This window comes from Callospermophilus lateralis, chromosome 7 (assembly GCF_048772815.1).
Source record: "Callospermophilus lateralis isolate mCalLat2 chromosome 7, mCalLat2.hap1, whole genome shotgun sequence".
Classification (NCBI taxonomy): domain Eukaryota; kingdom Metazoa; phylum Chordata; class Mammalia; order Rodentia; family Sciuridae; genus Callospermophilus; species Callospermophilus lateralis.
The window spans coordinates 74,561,752-74,580,634 of record NC_135311.1 but is presented as its reverse complement, the minus strand read 5'-3'; the positions used below and the strand labels follow the sequence as shown (position 1 = coordinate 74,580,634).

Genomic DNA, 18,883 nt, shown 5'->3' with positions numbered 1-18,883 from the left:
TTGTTATTCTTATTTATTAGTTCCATGAAGTTTTTAAAAAATTCTTTCAGGTTTTCTTCTGCAAAGACAATTTTACTCCTTTCTTCCTAATCTGTATACCTTTAATTTTATTTTCTCACTTGATTGCATCATCCAGGACTTCCAGTGTAAAGTTGAAAGTGAGTGTGGGAGGGAATATCCTTGCCTTCTTAAGTTTCTCACCGTTAAGTAGGATGTTAACTGTAGGGTTTTTTCCATACACATTTTTTATCAAGTTTAAGGAAATTCCCCTGTATTCCTTGCTTATTGAGAGTTTTTATTATGAATGTGTGTTGGATTTGGTCAAATGATTTTCTGCAAGTACTGATGTGATCATGTGAATGTTTTCCTTTAGTCTATTAATATGATGGGTTACATTAATTTATCTTTGAATGTTGAATCAGCCTTGCATACCTGGAATAAATTCCTCTTAGTGTAATATATAATTCTTAGTGTAATATATAATATATACATATTGTTGGATTTTGCTAATTTTTTTGTTGAGGATTTTTGAATCTCTTATTTCATGAGAGATGTTTGTCTATTGTTTTCATATAATATCTTTGTCTGCTTTTGGCATTAGGATAATTCTGGTCTCATAGAGTGAGTTAGGAAATAATCTCTCTGATTCTATCTTCTGGAAGAGCATCTGCTCTGCTACTGGTGAGGGCCTTGTGCTGCTTCAACATATGGCAGAAACCAGGATAAGTAGGCACATGTGCAAAAGAAAAAAGGGACCAAACTCCTATGGCTGCTAGCCCATTCCCATGAGAAATGTTCTAATCCATGCATAAGGGCTCCATTCCCATGAACTAGACTTCCCACTGGGCCCAATCTCCGAATACCTAAATTTTGGCAGAATACACTCAATCCATAACTATTCACTTTTGACCTCGTCCCAAATTCACATTCTTCTCACAATGAAAAAAAAAAATTTAATTCCATCCTTATAGTCCTAAAGTGTTTTGTTTTTGTTTTGTTTTTTTTTATCTTTTTTTTTTTTTTGGTGGGGTTCTTTTTTTTGTCTTTTTTGGAACTGGGGGTCAAACCCAGGGCTTTGTGAATGGAAGGCAGATGCTTTGCCACTGAGCTACATCCCAGTCCAGTCCTAAAGTGTTAACTAGTCCCAACTTCAAAGTCCAAAGTCTTATCTGAAACTCAAGATGAACTCCTTCTAACTTTAAGCCTCTAAGATACTTTGGCAGAACAGGCATAGGGTAGACATTCCTGTTCTAAAAAGGAGAAATAGGATATATGGAAGGGGGGATCAACCTTAAGCAAATCCAAAACATTAAATCTTGAAACACTAGAATTGTCTTTCACTCCATGCACAGTCTCCCAGACACACTGGGGTAGGGGATGGGTTCCCAAAGTCCCAGGCAGCTCTGGCCCCACAGCTTGGCAGAGCTCAGCCCACACGGCTGCTCTCCCAGGTTGGAAATGCACAGATGCTTGAGTGGCACGCTGCCAGTGGCCCAACTATTTTGTGATCCCAGCACATGTCCCACTCCCACAGATGTATTAGGTTGAAGCTCTGTGGTGGCTTCTTCCCTATGCAGGTTTCTGACATAGAAACTCTGTGGTGGCTCCCAGGTGGCTCAATATATTCTTTGAAATCTAGATGGGGGCCTTCATACCTTTATAGTTCTTGCATATTTTATAGACTGGGTATGCTATATTATGCCTTCCAATTTTTATTCTTCTATCAAATTGATTATTAAAAGATCATGAAAAATTTTTCGATACCACATACTACGTCGCTAAGATTACTCTGAAATGGACTGGGGATGTGGCTCAAGCGGTAGCACGCTCGCCTGGCATGCGTGCGGCCCAGGTTCGATCCTCAGCACCACATACAAGCAAACATCTTGTGTCCGCCAATAAGTAAATATTAAAATTTAAAAAAAAAAGATTACTCTGAAATGTTCACATTTTTCTGTTTCCAGCTGAAATTAATATGTACTTACTAAGAATAACAGAGTAGATATCTCATTTCATCTATGCTCTCAAATAACTTGTGTTATGAATTCTGACCCTTATAGACAGATTTTTATTTATAGCGCCAACAAAAGAATGTATCTGGTTTCTGGTCCTGCTCTAGGCAATGTGGCCATCACTTGCATCAGAATCACCTTGTGCGATTATTAAAAATGCAGATTCCTAGCATCCGCATATCACTTGATAGATAAGACTCTATCCTGGTGCTGCCTGGATATCTAGAGTTTTAACAAGATCCCTCAGTGATTCTTATGACCAGAAGCTTGAGAATCAGTATGGAGGGAAAGGAGACTCACCTTCTTATAGGAGTATCCAACAAAAGCCAACCCTGGTCTCCTGGGTTAAGGAGAGTGAAGGGCTTGGGAAAGCAATTACTTCCACTCTCCATTCCTTCCTATCATTGCTTTGATGTTCTTCATGGTACATATGCACAAACAAAAAGAAATTAGAAATAGTCCATAACCTTTCTCCAACCCAGATCAGGCTATTGTCAGATTTTGGGGTGGTTCAAGAAAGTTAACACTGTTACTTTCATGAAATAGTTGAGCTATTCTCTTATGGGCAGCATTACTAAAAATTAGGCTTTGGAATTTATCAAGGATTCCTGCCACAATGAGAAAGCACAAAGAATCACAAGAGAGATCTGAAGGCACACTGACTTTAATTCCATGGAAGAAATACAGTGAATGCAGAGCAAAGCAACACTCCAGGCCCAGCCCTCATTGAATGGCTCCATACTGCCGCTGAAGTTATTATTAATGCAGAAGTTTCTCGAAGAGTAACAAAAAGGGCTTATCAAATAATAAACATGATTTTAAAATTCATTTTGTATCCTACTAAATTCTAAAAATGATGGTAATACGAATATTAGAATTAAGTCCCCCCAAATCCTCATCAGGAGGTTGAGATTTTTCATTTTTTAAAAGCCACAAGAACTACAAAAAGAGCTTACACCTTTGTAGAACCTCACATTTCAACATCTGGAGTCATTATTGTAAATAGAAGATTTCAGTGTCTCAAAGCCACCTTCATTAAGCCTTTAAAATCAGCAATTTAAAAATCAGTTTCCTTAGAAAATTTTGCATTGAGAAAACCTTTATTATACATTATTCAACTCATTTCTATTTGAACAATAATACATAAAACAAATATTCATGTTGTGAAAATCCCTGCAAGTACCAATCGATGGTCTACAAGGAATAGAGAATATTTTTGTATATTTTTAAGGCACACATTTCTCACTTGTTTTTAAATTTTGAGCATAATTATTGTCCAACATATTTTCTGCATAACTTAGAGAAAATTATTCCATAAAATCACAACTCCTGGCCCCAAATTGCCTTACCATGGGACTGAATGTGCCTAGGAAAGGCACAGTACATAAAAGTTTTCATAAGGCCACTTAAGTACCAATAACATACTCTTTATTGAATATACAATTGGTATTTGGTTTCATTTTCATTTTATGTATAGAAACTCTTTCAACTTTGTACTTTAACACTGACAGAAAAGAAAAAAAAACTTGTAAATTAATATTAAAATACCCAATATTCTCCAGAACTAAAAGCAGAATTGATAACAATTTTCTTTCAGAAACAAATATATCACACTGTTAGCTGGTGATGGTTGTTTCATTCTTGTTCAGTCCTTAAGAGAAGATTTTTAAATACAGTGATCATTGAATATACAGCAACCATCCCTACTCCCTCAGGAATGGACACTGAGTTGTCCAAGGTCACTGTCAAACCAGGGATTGCTTTTCATTGAGGACACAATTCGTACAGGCAGAGTAAAGAGGGGCACAGAGAACACATTCAAACATTATGACAAAATAAATAAGAAAGAACAATAATCCAATAGCTTCCCTCATCAAAATTACTCTTTAAAAATAAACCCAGTATAAAACAGCAAGGACATTAAGTATTACTTTTAAAATACAAAAAGTTCTTGGTGAGCTATAGCTATAATTAGCTTTAAATAATAGTATTTGAACATACTGCACCTGATCTCAAAATATTCAAATAGTCTCTTAATTCAGCTACATATTATATTTTCCTCTAGAACCCAGTTAAAACTAATAGCTACTTTTTACAACAGCAGAATAAAGATACTGGAGATTCCTCTTCTAATCTGTATTTTCCAGAATTGGGTAAGTCCTTGCATTCTGATATAAAGGTATGAAGTTCAGTCTCTGGGAATCCATGCTGCTGGTAGTGCTATGCAGAAGAAGGGAAAAGCTCTCATTAGTAAAGCCCTTAAAAACAGCTTTATTCCAAATACAAAATGGACCATTTGATAAGGGCAAGGATTTTCCTAGAGGGGCAGAGTAGCTCAGGGAGATGCAGCTCTGGAGTCACCCTTAGGTTTGGCTGATGTAAAGTAGACCTGGGACTCTGCAGCTGCCTTCCTCAGCTCTGCTCTTCCCAGTCCACTTCATCCCACAATGAGCATGTGGAGTCTGGCTATGCATCTGTCTCCCTTCTGGAGAGACTCCAGTCAGCCACATGTAAAACCTGGGACCCTCTGTCACTGCTGCAGCCCCTTGGCTTCTATATCTGTGTGAAGGAAGTTTCTTTGATGAAACCCAACTAATATAGATTGGTGGAGGTGTTTTGGGGGCCTTTGGTGGACATCCCTGGTCTTCCCCAGATGACCTCAGCACACAGCTTTTGACACTTCTGAGCTGGTGCAGGTTTCTGGACAAAGGTCTGAATGCCTTATAAGGCACCTGTGAACCCTTCTGGAGTTACTCCTTCAGGCAGACAGGTTTGTTTAAGGGCCACATAAGCATCAAAGTATAGGATATGAGATCTTCAGGATTCCCTGAACAGAAGGAATCCAAAATAACTCGACCATTTTGCAAGTGCTCTGAGCCCAGGGAGAGAGGGTAACATCTAAAATGTTACAATGTATAATGTTACAATGATTAGCTGTGTCATCAAACTGTTACTCAGCCTTCTTGGATGTCACCCTTGAATGACACAGTTCTCTGCACACAGAGTTGAAGATACTGAATTTTAAAAGCCCCATGGGGAGGTATTTGACAGTTACATCTGCAATCTTTCCCAGTCATTTTTGGGGGACCAAAGCACACATCTGCCAAACAAGAATTGAAGAGAGCCAGGAAGATGTTCAATCCCTGAAAGTTGGTCAAGAATGTAGTCATGGCTCAGTCTTCACAAGCAAGGTGATCACAATCATCAACTCCAAATCAGCCTTCTTTTCATCCCTGGGCCAATCATATTTCCCTATTTTCATTCTCAGAAAGAGAAGTCCCCAAGGGGAAGTGTCAATTCCAATAATAGACTTAACAGTATAAAGTTATTAGAAATTTCAATATATAAGGATATTTATTCTACTGTTCCATATTTTAAGGGACTCAAATGGATTTTTAAAAATATCCAATATGAATGATAATAACTTTTAAAATCAGGTTTCTGACTGAATAAAGCACGGAGTACTTGCCATAATCCCTTTGCTGCTCTAGAGGCTGAGCCCCTGGGGGTGTGCCCAAAGAGCACTGCAAAGAGTAATGGATTCAGTTACAGCACACACCAAATGGAGGGCTCAGTTTTTCTTTATGAAAATTGATTTTTAAAGTTTCCCACACAATTCTGGCTTTCTGCAATTCCAGATATTTTACTTACCCAATACCAATCCTAATAAAATTCTAATAAAATGTTAGGAAAGTTGCTTGTGAAAGCACAGTTACTTAAAGACAAGACTGTTAACATTCTGGAAATTCTCCTTTGTTTTCAGTTCTGTTTTTGCCTCTAAATTAAGACCTTCCCTACCCTGAAGAAGTTAACATCCATCAACTTGCTTTGATCCTAAGTGTTATTGTCACCATACAAAATCTAGAATGTTGGTACATACGGCTTTTGGTAAACCTACCTTAATCGTTTCATATGTATCCGTGATCAGTGCAATAAAAAGGCTTAAAATCATGTATATAAAGAGGCTGATGAACGAGTAGAGGTAAATTCTACTAAACATCCAAACCAAGTAACTTTTTTCCTGCATTTTTGCAAATGTGGCAAACATATCATCTCCATTTATCAGGGAGAAAAGGCACTCGGAAACCCTGTTCAGAGAACGGAACTGGAAAAAGAAAAAGAGAAAAAATCATTTTCTTCCACATTCCTTCCCATTGGAGACCTGTGTTCAGGATGTTACTTTAAAAATAATGGGACCAGATATTCCAAGTTACCCTTTGCAAACAAATAACCTGAAGTAGTCACAGCATTTGCTTTGTGATGCATATACCACACACAGATCTACTGGTTTTTGTTTTTTTTTTTTTTTTTTCTGGAATAAGCAGCCCTTTTTTGGTGCTCCTCTTAATTGGAGCAATCTGAATGGAAGGCAGAAGTATCAAATCTGTACCCCTGGGGCCTTTCTAAGATAAGCCTTCCCCTTCCTCTTTACCTTCATAGAAAGAGACCCTGGCATTCTGCAGAGATGCCTGGATCCCAACCATACACGTGTGTATGTTTCATTTTAAAGCTCATTCCATTTAAGGTAAGATATAATTTTCAAGACTACACCTCTGGTAACAAAGGTTTCAAATATTGCTACCAGTTTCTCTATATACAACTTAAAAAAAATAAAGTCACATTTTAAGAAGGCTTAGCCATGTCCTCCTCTGATATATGCTGATGAATCAAATTGACTAAAATTTGCTGATAGTAGAAAGAACTTAATAATTGACATATTCCAAACAGAATTCGGGACAGTTGAGTGAATCAATGATTCTCTCAAGTTGGTCACACTTTTCTAGTTTATAAATATGGCAACAGATATACTACCTTCCACACGTTAAGGCTGAATCACAAAAGAAGTTCCTTTAAAAAGGATAAACAAGCCCTTGGCCCCATTCTAAGAGCTTAGTAACAACAACAATAAAAATGTGGTTTATCAGTACCTTGTCGTGGTAAGGGCCCAGCACAATCCATCCACAGAAGCAATAGCCTAAATAAATCATAGCAGCACAGCAGCAAAACCTGATGACATTGGGCAACGCTGCCTGAAGGGTCAGAATAAGGAGCTGGGAAAGTGAGACAAGTCATTAGAATTCCCTTGTCATTGGTCCAAAGCTGAACAATAACTCTGAAACAAATGCCAACAGCATGGCGAATCATGCACTTCCTTACATTGTACTTCTGGAAGAAACCGAGGTACCGGATGACTCCAAGCCACACGAGCAAGGTAGAAGTCCCAAGAAATATGCTACAGACATCATAACTTGTTAGACTCTAAGATGGAGTGAAAAAAAAAAAATAGTCAAACAGCAAAGTCATCTGGGCAAGAAATATTGGGTAGCTACCAGCCAGGGACTATCCAGGGTGCCTCAAGATAAAGCAGTGAAAAAACACAAAAAGATTCCCTGCCCTCCTGAGGAGACAGGCATTCTAGACGGGGCATGGGGAGGCTGGGTGTTCAGAGAGATGGCTGGTGGTAAAGGCTGAGAAGAAAAGTCAGGGAGGGGATGAGGAATGGGGACAGGTTCATAATTTGAAATAGAGTGACCAGGGATGATCTCAATGAAAAGGTAGCACGAGAGCAAATATCTGGAAGGAATGAGGAAGCAAGTCAAGCAAAAATCTTGGGGAAGAGCTTTCCAGGCAGAGGAACCAACAAGTACAAAGTTCCTGAGGCAGGAGGGAGCCTGGTGAGAGAGGGAGCAACTGATAGAATATGGAGACACAAGGTAAGGATAGCTCATAGTCAAATGTCTTGCTGTGGTTGACAGCAGATGGTTAGAGGAGGAATAGGGGGGTGCTTTGCAATGACAGCTAAGAACTGGTGATGGCTGAGACCATGCTGGGAATAGTGGTGGGGGTGAGGTGATTTTTAAAACTAGAACAATATTGTTTCCTCTTGGCTTACATGTGTGAGAGAGGGAATCAGTGAAAGAGGAATTCTTGTTGAATCTATGGTTTTTGATTTGAGCAACTGAAGAGAGTTGACATTAACTGGAATTGGAAAGGCCATGGAAGAGGCAGGTCTGCACTGTGGAGGTGGGGATTCTACTTCTGTTTCAGGTGAGTTAAATTTGGGAGGACAAGTAAACATCCAAGTGGAGATGCGGCATACCCATTTGGATTCTCAGGTCTGGAATCTAGAGAATTCCAAGTTGGAGATACACATTTGGGAACATTAGCTAATGAATACTAGATGATATTACCAAGGCAGTGGCAGAAAAGAGAAGGTGTGCAAGCACAACACCTTGAAGGTTGGCAAGGTGAAGGAGAACCAGCAAGGGAAAGTCTGAATACCAGTCAGTGACTCAGGAGGAAAGCCAGGTAAGTGACAGCCTTGTGGAAAAGTGCCACCAAAGACAGAATGATCAACAGTGTTAAAAGTTGCTGACAGGTCAAGATGGGGATAAATAATTGATTCATGGACTTAGCAACATGGGAGATCACTGGAAGAAAGACTCCATAGAGTGGCAGGGCAGCCTGATCAGAATAGATATAAGGAGAAAGGGAAGGAAAAGAACCACAGCAATGAGATAACTACTTTTTTGAGGATCTTTTCTATAAAAAGGGAATCTGAGAAATGGGGCAGAAGCTGGAATAGAGAAATAAAGCTGAGATTTTATCCCTCTGAAAAGAGAAATATGCTAGAGGATGATTACCTGGGAGGGAGAGGGAAATTGGTGAGTCAGAGAGAAGGAAGACTAGCTGGAGCTGTGTCCTTGAGTAAGTAAGTGGGGAGGGCACCTATTATTCACAGTAAAGAGGAAAAAAACCCAGAAGGTATAGGCACTCATGCTTATAGGTAGGTAAGTGATGTGGGAGTCTGCCAAAGTTCTGTTTTGTTTTCCCCTCTTGGTCTTGTAAAATAAGAAGTAAGGTTATCAGCTGAGAGTGAGGGTGGGGTCAGAGGTTTCAGAAGAGAAGGAATGATCATCTGTGAGACAGGAGGAATGAATAGTCTAAGAAAATGGAGGAAGTTTATTGGACACCAATGAGGACTCATGGAGATGAGTGATCATTGAGTTTGGAAAAATAAAAATATGCTGCAAATCTACCACTCCTTTTTCTTTCTTTCTTTCTTTTTTTCCTACTTCCTAAGCACATGCCCTAGGATCCCTTGCAGTGCAGTTTGACTGGGTTGTCTCCAGTAAGATATGAAAAGAAATGAGGTCTACTACCCTTGAACCAAGGCTATGAAACAGGGGAAAGTTTCCACCATTAACCTTGGTATATGTATATTTGGGGACAGTTTCACTTCCCAGAGGCCACCCATTTGTGAGGTGACCCAGTGTGGATCGTGTAGTCAGGCTGAGCCTTAGGGATGGCAAAAAAACAAAATGGGAAAAACTTGGGTTCTTGAATGACAGCAGGGAGCTGAGCTACTTGCCATCCTAGAATACCCACCCTGACTATTACTAAGAGAGAAATAAGCTCCTCTTTGATCTGAGCCATTGCGTTTGTGGTCTCTGCCCAGGCTCATCACTGGCTCCCTTTGTGACTCAGAGTCATAATTAGTTGCACCAAGGCTAGAAAAATGTAAGATTGAGCAAGACTATTTTGAACAATATTAGTTTTTTAATTTGGTTTTTATTTGGGGGGGAAGAATTTCTTTCAGGGCTACGTGAATCATAACTTAAAAAGGATAATCTTGGAGCACATCAATGGGAAAAGCAAGTAAATGAGAGTATTTTCTGAATGATAGGAAACAAATGCAAGCACCATACCATAGTACCTTGACCTTACTTTCCCCTCTAACCCATTCTTTTTATGTTGAGGATTTTAATATATTTTGTGAGATTTTTTTAAACTCTCACCATTATTATCTTGGTGTGTGTTTGAATTTTGTTGTGTATAAGAATTTACAGACTCCACCTGAAGAGTTCAGATTCAGAAGATCTAACAGGGCATTTTTACTGGGCATCCATGATTTTGACACAGTGGCTTATGGATTATACTCCAAAACCATCTGCCTAAGAGACTTCCTGACTAGAGTAAAGAAAATTACTGTTATCAACTTCAACTTTACTCAACATAAAGCTTGGAAGAAATTATTGCCCAGCCTCGTGGTACCATCTGCAATCCCAGCAGCTGGGGAAGCTGAGGCGGGAGAATCAAAATTCAAAGCTACCCTGAGCAACTTATCGAGGCCCTAAGCAACTCAGCAAGACCCTATCTCTAAATAAAATATTTTTAAAAGGCTGGGGATGTGGCTCAGTGGCTAAACACCCCTAGTGTTTCAATCCCTAGTACCAAAAAATACAGAGAGAGAGAGAGGGTGGGGGAGGGAGAGAGAGAGAATAAATTCTCACATTCTGCAAAAATGTATTATCGTTAATCCAAATCAGATACTAATGATGGAAATGTTACAAATCATTAGGAAAAATATTTACCTTAGCTTGGATTTCCATTTTCAGAATTGATCCAATGATTGTCAGCATGTCACTAATGATAATCATAATGTACCATCCATTGACAAATTCCATTTGATCAGAAACAGAAACTTCCTTCTTATAATGGAAGAGGAAAAAACTGACAAATTCCTTTAGAGGAAAGAAGAGAGGTACAGTGAATTTCCCTGTCTATCAAAATGCCATCTGCATTCCCAGAATGCATCAGCTCCTACCTGTTGAAGCTGAATTCCTCTAACCACAGACCTGAAGCAGAGGAGTAATGAAGACAAGCAAGTCAGAATGACAGCAGCATCAAAGATCATCATGTAATGAGTGTTCTTCTGAACTAGAAGCAAAGAGCATACGTGGTTTGTTTGTGGTAAGACATTAATGTGGTGACATCTACTTCTTTTTCAGAATAATTTAGAAAATTCCAACTTTCTTTCCAGAAAGACAACAAAGAAAAGATCTGACATTCTTCCAACCAGCATTTAACTAAGATTGAAAGCCCTTCTTTTGAAAATCACCATGGCCATCAATCAAATAAAATTATCAGCTTGTGATCTTTTGTTCTAAATAGAATTATCCTTCCCGCACCGCCTATTAACAGCTATTTATCTGGGTGTAAATATTCCTTAAGTACCCACTATTCATTTGCCATTTTCTAGAGTTTGGGACACAGTAACAGACAAGATAGACAAGACTCCTGGTTTTCTGGAGTTTCTGTTCTACTGCAGTGAGACAAGTTAAGAAGTAAATAAGTACATGGACAAAATACTTTCAGATAGAAGTCAGGGATATAGACCAAATAAATCACAATAGCTGATATGTAATGAGCACATTTCTTGACATAGCACCAAGTCCTTTATATGTTTATTTTGTTTGTTTGTTTTGTTCTGTTTTGTTTTTGTGGTGCTGGGGATTGAACCCAGGGCCTTGTGCAAGTTACATAATTTGCCCAAGGTGATGTAAATAGCACAGGGTTTAAACCTCTATGGGCTGTTTCCAGCACCTGTCACTCTATATTGTTAGTTCTTAGCATCCCTAGGGGACTTGTTAGAAATGCAACTCAGAAACTCTATGGGTCTTCACATCCTCTAGGTGATGCTAATATTTGAGAACCACTGTAGTCTGTGGACCGGTTGGGGTGGGAGAGTGGGGAGGAGTTCTGTGTATATTGCATAGTAAGAAGTCTCACCTGGGGGCAGTAAGTTTTAGCTGATAACTGAGTGATAAGAAAGGGTCACCCACTCAAAGCTTTTGGAGAATCAAAAGTACAAAGTTGCTAGACATGGTGGCATATGCCTGTAATCCCAGTGACTCAGGAGATTGAGTCAGGAGAATCAAAAGGCCAGCCTGTGCATCTCAGCAAGACTCTTTCTTGAAAAAATAAAAAGGACTTGGAAGGTAACTCAGTGGTAGAGTGCTTGCCTACCATGTGAGAGGCCTTGGATTCAGTCCTTAGTACCATAAAAGAAAAAGTTTAGAATCTGGCTACATGGGTAGAGTCAATGAAGAAAGATGGACAAAGGCCTCAACTCTGCTACAGAACTTATTTCTAGCCAGTTAGAGTGTTCTATACTGATACAAAGATAAAGTACTTAGGACTAGTTCTGTCATGAAGCACCCTATTTGCCATGAGGCACATAAGGGCTACACAATGTCTACATCTACATTAGAAAAACTTCAAAACCAAGAAATAAACATTGAGAGGAAGCCTGTGTGCCAGGTACTTTAATATCCTCTAATTTTCCCTATTCTAAAATTTGTGGAAAAAAAAGAAAGGATTATGGTGTTTATAGATGACAAAACAGGTTTGTCTTTGAAATAAGCAAGTTTGTGATTGAAAAAAAGTTGTGATTCAAGAGCCTCATATATTTGAAGTTGCCTGTCAGTGCAAAAAAATGTAGAAATTTCTTTTTATTTACTCAAATTATATCATTATTACTTTTGAACTTGGTAAATCAATTAGTAGGAACCCCTAAAACAGTAATTATCCAAATACAAACATTCTGAGCAAGAATTACTACCCATTCCTAGGTGCCTACTAACTGTCCTGTGTGGAGCTGGGGAAATTACTGCTTAGCAGATACCTGACATGATCCCTTTTCTCAATGGAATCCAAGAACCCCTGACCTAATTATTAAGCACTCCATTGTTATTGATGAGGGATAGATAAAATGTAGAGATCTATTTTGGATCTAAAATCTAAGATAATCTATCCATAAAATGGACATATAAATTCTTTCCAGGCAGTTTTCTCAAGTCCTTAGTCTCCAGCTGCAAAATTCTTGACAGTATTCAACATAGACCTGGATTCTAAGAGTAGACCCTTATCTCCTTTAGTCTACTTTTTCACCTGGATGGAAGACAATTATAATATGTGGAATGCTTCAGGATAAAATCATACCTGACTTCTCCCTGGCTGCATGACCATAGACACTAAGCATTACTTCTGAGCCTTGATTTCTTCCTCTGTAAACAAGGATTCTGTCTCTCCCAAAGATATTTTAAAATATTAAAAGGAGAAAAATGAAGATAGAAATATGCAATATGCACTCAATAAATATCGGTTTGGTACATGTAGGTTATAGGGGGGTCTATGAGTATGTTCTTGGTAAGGAGTAGGCAAGCAAGGACACATGGAGAATGGAAGGAATCATTTCAATACTAATAACTTACATATTACCCGAAATATCAGGTATCCACCGATACTGCAGAGAATTAGGGACTTGGGAACCTTTTATTTGGTGCTCCACACATCTTTTGGGCAGTAATTTAATAATCATTTTACATTTTTTTTTAGTAAGCATTCCAAAAATGAGTAGAACTTATCACTTACTTGATCCAGATACATGCCAGTCTTTACATTCCTGGATGGAAATGTCATTATCTAAACTTATCTTAATTCTTCCACTATGAGCTTTGTTGTCAAATGTTATCTGTGAAGAAATGAAAAAGGTCAAAGACATGTGTACAGTTTTTGAAGCTAAAATACCACTATGTATTGACTGAGAAGCAATTCTTTTGGTACAGGAGACCCAGATTCCCATCTCCAACCTGTTGATACCTCTATTCAACCTTGGGAAGTTTTCTTTATTTCTCTGTGAGTTGAGAAGATTGTAGGAATCTTCTGTAGAGAACTTTTAGTCTCCGAAACCCTGTGTTTCTAGGGCAGCACTCCACCCATGCACACCTTCTATAACAAGAGTACCTACTCCGTCTGCCAGTTCTAAGTTCCCTCCAGACACTCTCTTGATGTGGTAAGAGCTGGTGCTGCTATGCTTTACCCTAACTTCCAGCAGGGCCTCAGCTGGGGGCTAGATTTTCAGTTTTCCTGCAAGTTTTACTAACACAGACGCTCATTCTGTCTTGACACATTTCAGGTGGAGCTTTCAAAATGTTCATTCTGGGCCTAGATTATGTGGTCACTCTAGCTTCACATATATTATAAAGGGCTTGGTGACAGGAAATCACCAGCCATGTCTTGCTCTGGGATAACCAGTAAGACACAGGGCAACAAGCAGAGTAAAGCTATGCTGGAATGCCCCCCACAGGCCTCCTGCTGTCTTCCCCTTCTAGCTGCCTCCCTCTTCCATGCAGGGAAAGGGAAGACAAGGCAAGAAAATCATCCTTGTTCCACAGCACCCCACTGCCCCTCCCCTCCCCTCTCCTCTTCTCTCCCTCTCAAATCCAGAAGCAGCTTTGTTGAAAGTCTGTAATTTGATTAATTTTATTGAAGCTTCTTCGTGTGAGGCAGTCAGATTCACTTCAGATATGAGATTTCAAATGGGTTTAGAATCTTGTCACTCTGTTTCTCATGATGAATTGCAAGCTTCTTTCCTCCACAAGTAACAGAGAACACTGTCATTGACTGTCCTTCACAGTGGTTAGAGGGCCCAGCACAGCCTCATGCAACAAAAATGCTCAGTATTATGTGGCAGAATCAGAAATCCTTGCCAAGGAGAAAATTTTTTGTTTGAAGAGCATTAGAATCTTATGAATAATAGGTGCTATTAAATATCTGGAATGAGTAGACCATGATTTAATGTCAATCGCATCTCAAGTAAGGTTCAGAAGAAGCTGAATGCCTCATACAAATATATATATATATATAGTATAGAATTAGAAAAGATTAAAAAGCACAGGGAAAAAAATTGGTAAATTTGAAAACACAGCAATAAACACCATCCAAAATGAAAAACACAGAGAATAAATACTGAAACATGAAACAAATAAGCAGAACATTAGCAAAGCTATGGGGCAACTCTGAGTGACCAAATATAGATGTAATTGAATTCTCTGAAGGGTGAGGAGAAAATGACAGAAAAATGTGGGAAGCAATCAAGACAAATAAATATCAAATGCAATAAAAACTACAAATCACCAACCAAAGATGCTCAATGAACCTCAAACATAGGAAACATGAAGAAAATAACCCCAAGGCATTTCACAGCCAAATTGCTTACATTAAAAAATAAAGAGACAATGTTAAAAAGAGTCAGGGGGAAAACACATCCTGGTCAGAGAAACAAAGATAAGGATGACAGCAGATTTCTCATCAGAAACAGTATAAGATAGAAGAGTTACATCTTTAAAGTACCATGGAGGGGAAGGACAAGATATCCATATCCAAACTGTATTTCAAAATAAAGTCAAAATACTTCTTCAGATATACAGCTGAAAGAATTCATCATTGGCTGACCTGGACTGTAAGAAATGTTAAGGGAGGTTGGGGTTGTGGCTCAGTGGTAGAGTGCTTGCCTAGCCCGAAAGAGGCATTGGGTTCAATCCTTAGCACCACATTAAAAAAAACTAAATAAACAAAAGAAAGGTATTGTGTCCATCTGCAACTAAAGATATTTTTTAAAAGAGAAAGAAATGTTAAAGAAAGCCCTTTGTCAGAAGGAAAATGATACCAGATGCAAAACTGTTCTACAAACAAGAATGGAGTATACTGGAAATGGTAGGTACATAAGAAAATATACAGATACTTATCATTTTAATCATTTTAAAAAATAATTGGCTATTTAAAGAAAAATAATACTAAGGTATAACCAAAGAGTAACAGGTGAGTGATCTGATCTTGTGAGGTGATAAACTCACATGAGAGCATCGTGTGCTTTCTACAGAGCTTTATAACTCCATAACACATACAGAAATAAATTGTTGTATGAGTTTGTCAAGATGAACCCAACTACCATGTACAACCCTTAAGCTCTAATTTTAAAAAAGGAAAGAAAGAAATTGGTAGAAAAATTAGAAAACATCTGAAAATTGTCATTTCTCAAACCCAAGAGAGAAAGAATAAAGACAGGAGATTGTGGATGATAGCTGAAGTTTAAAAAATCAAATAACACTGATAATTCATAACTTGCTGATAATATTAGGATCAAAATATGTAGCCTAATTCAAACTAGTCTTATGGTTTTAGTGCTTTTTCTTGTTAAATATTTTGTATGACTATTATATTACATTATATGCTAGATTTTTTTTTCTAACCTCAATCTCTGAAAACTTGATTTTTTTTTTTACAATCAATTATCTGACTATCAGAAGCATAGTTTTTGATTAAAACGACCAGTGAGGTAACAGAAATCTGGATCATATGAAGCTAAGTTGTTTCAAACGCTCTCCTGCTATGACCAAACAGTAGCAGGTGAGTGATCTGATCTTGTGAGCTGTTAAACTCACAGGAGAGCATCTCTTGCTTGCTAGAGAGCTTTACAGCTCCACCTGCAACTGGAACACAGACAACATAGAAGTGATGGGATGGGCGGAAGGAGGAGAGACATTCAGAGCATTCAGAGGCAATGTGAGAAAGCCACTGTGAGCAATAACCTGAAGGCTAAACCATCCACAATGAGGAAACTCAGTATGGAACCTTGGACACACAACCACACACCACTGCTCCTTTCATGTATGAACATCAACTCTGCACCGGACACTGTTCTTGGTACTGGAGATGAGACAAGTCCCTGCTGTTACAGAATTTCCCAAGTAGATAATTTATAGCAAAATAGAGCTAGCTGTATCCATGCCCCACTTACGAACATTCATGTGGAAATATTTTGTCATTTTGATCTTGCCTCAATACAAGTATGCAAAGCATATAACTAGATAAAATGATTTTTTTTTCTCCAGATTGGAACCAAATTCAGTGCACCTCACACTTACAGTCAGAGTAAAATCATAGCAGTCAGGGAGCTCCTGATGACGAACTGTCTGCAGGTTAATGGCTTTCAGTTTAAACTGAAGCTCCACTGTCACCAGTCTAGAAAAGAGAGGAGGCATTGGCTCAGTGGCAGCACACACACAAACAAACACAAGTTACGTTCCTGTTTCCCTCACCTGTGGAAGTCCAGCGTGAAGTTGAGTTTATTTTCTTCTGATGTTCCAATATGAAAAGCCTCACCTGGTTCTACAAAGAAACATTCTGCCACAGAAAGAAACAAAAACATGATGTAGTGCCTAAAACAGAAAAATAAAACTGCATTTTGAAAAGATAGCACATTCAAGATCAGTTATTCAGAGCCTCATGTTTTTCTGAATTAAGATTTTGGAAGCTAGACATCAATACCCCTTGGTTACAGTGCCTCCTGTGTTTTTAAGACATGAGAGACCACAGCACTTCTGGGTTGGTTGGGAGATGGAGACTCCAACTCCATTTCCTTAGGGTCTTGTAGAATGCCCTCTTGCTTCCTTGTCTTTTTAAGCCTAACTCTGAGTACCTCCCACTTCCTTTTGGTATCCTAAACACAGGATTTGAAGCATTTGCAGTACTTAAGGTTTTCTAAACGATTTAAAGGCCCTGTTTTTAAAAATATTATGTGTTGACAATTTTTTCTCTATAAGCAATTTTTTAATAAAGAAAAGCATTTTAGCCAGGTTTGGTGGTGTGGCACACACCTATAATCCCAGCAGCTCGGGAGGCTGAGGCAGGAGGTTTGTGAGTTCAAAGCCAACTTTAGCAACATTGAGGGGCTAAGAAACTCAGTGAGACCTTGTATCTAAATAGAATACAAAATAGGGCTGGGGATGTGGCACAGAAAAGTGATTAAACTAAGTGCTCCTGAGTTCAATCCCCAGTACCAAAAAAAGAAAAGCAGCATTTTAGAAAAATTTCACTAGTTGCTACAATTGTCCTTTACTATCCCTCTTAATACAATACATAAAGAGTCTATGAACCCATGATATGTTGTAGACATACTATTCATCTCTTTAATTGACTTTTGGGCATGAGAGGTGGTGCTGTATAATGGCCAAGCACAGACAGCCTGGGCCAACTTTCAGTGCTGCCTCTTACTAGCTCCATCCTGAGCAGAGCTCTTAACTCTCTGAGCCATACTTCAACCTTCTATGGGGGATGATAAAAAACCTTGCTTTGTCTGGGTTTCTGTGAGGATTCATGAGTTGTAGTAAAGGCTTAGAACAGAAGCTGACACAATGACTTCCGTATAATTCTTACTATGCCCCAATAGTGACCATATCAATGTTTTCAGAGATGAAATAAATGATTTTAGGTACAAAGCAAAGAGTTAAAAGCTAAACTTTCAGCTTATAGATGAACATCACCTGTTTCAATTTCGGGATCAATGTCAAAAGTGTCATTTCCAGGACAGATGCTTCCTTGCTTGTAGAAATGCTGACAGATTGCCATAGCAGACTGCTTGGTCCCCTTGTTCTCATAAGCGTGATTCCCAACTGAAATGTTGCGCAGCTCCAAGTACTTCAACCAAAAAGAAATAGAAAGCGGCATGCCAGCCAGGGCAGAGGTGAACCATGATGTTCCTCCCTCCCCAGCTCTGGCAGGTTCCCACCTCCCCTCAGGGCAGAGATACTAATATGCAGAGTAAGTGGACTTGCTGCTGAGCACCTGGAAGGCGAAGGGCAAAGAGCACCCTTGAACTTGAATTCTGGTTTCAAGTCTTATCTCTGTCTGTCACACGTTTTCTGAGCTCTGGTTCCTTATCTGCAAAACTAAAGTCTGAAACCACACCATCTTTGAGGTTCTTTCCTTCCTTAAAGAACTATGTCCACAGACTGATTGTTACAGTCAGTGTGAGTAAAAATGTTGTTTATCTTTGAAATATTCCCTACAAGATCAGAGTTCTACTTACAACTATAATAGAAATGGGATACACTTGTTTCAGGCTCACCATTTAAATTTTTTTTAAAAAAAAATGGAACTTAATCTTTATAATACATTTTAATCACTTTCTTGTTTCAGTGATTCCTCTAAATAAAACAAAAGAATACTTTTACAAATGAGAATCCTATGGTACCTTGAAATAATTGCCAATGTACACCTGATGGATTTCTGTAGATGGTTCCAGAGCTTACCCCGAGCAATACGTTTAGCACGATTGGTGATATAAAGGTAGGTATGTGATACCTGTCTCTCCTGGAATTAACAATTTTGTATGATGGACACAGGACAATAATTCTACAAAAGATGCATGGGAAACATGCCTTGATAAATGAAGGAAATGATTT

General features: G+C 38.6%; 1 protein-coding gene across 2 annotated transcripts in view; it reads right to left on the bottom strand.

Annotated features, from left to right (window-relative positions):
• Positions 1-4,097: 4,097 nt before the first annotated feature.
• Positions 4,098-18,883, bottom strand: part of Mcoln3 (mucolipin TRP cation channel 3) — a 31,940-nt gene continuing 17,154 nt past the window's right edge. For both annotated transcript variants that reach the window (XM_076862228.1, XM_076862229.1), the window contains 10 exons: positions 17,963-18,116; positions 16,739-16,823; positions 16,565-16,661; positions 13,230-13,329; positions 10,621-10,733; positions 10,388-10,537; positions 7,170-7,271; positions 6,941-7,063; positions 5,911-6,117; positions 4,098-4,232 (listed from right to left, as the gene is read on the bottom strand). In XM_076862228.1, the coding sequence (XP_076718343.1) occupies positions 4,098-4,232; positions 5,911-6,117; positions 6,941-7,063; positions 7,170-7,271; positions 10,388-10,537; positions 10,621-10,733; positions 13,230-13,329; positions 16,565-16,661; positions 16,739-16,823; positions 17,963-18,116 (1,266 nt within the window). The remainder of the gene's footprint in view (positions 4,233-5,910; positions 6,118-6,940; positions 7,064-7,169; positions 7,272-10,387; positions 10,538-10,620; positions 10,734-13,229; positions 13,330-16,564; positions 16,662-16,738; positions 16,824-17,962; positions 18,117-18,883) is intronic.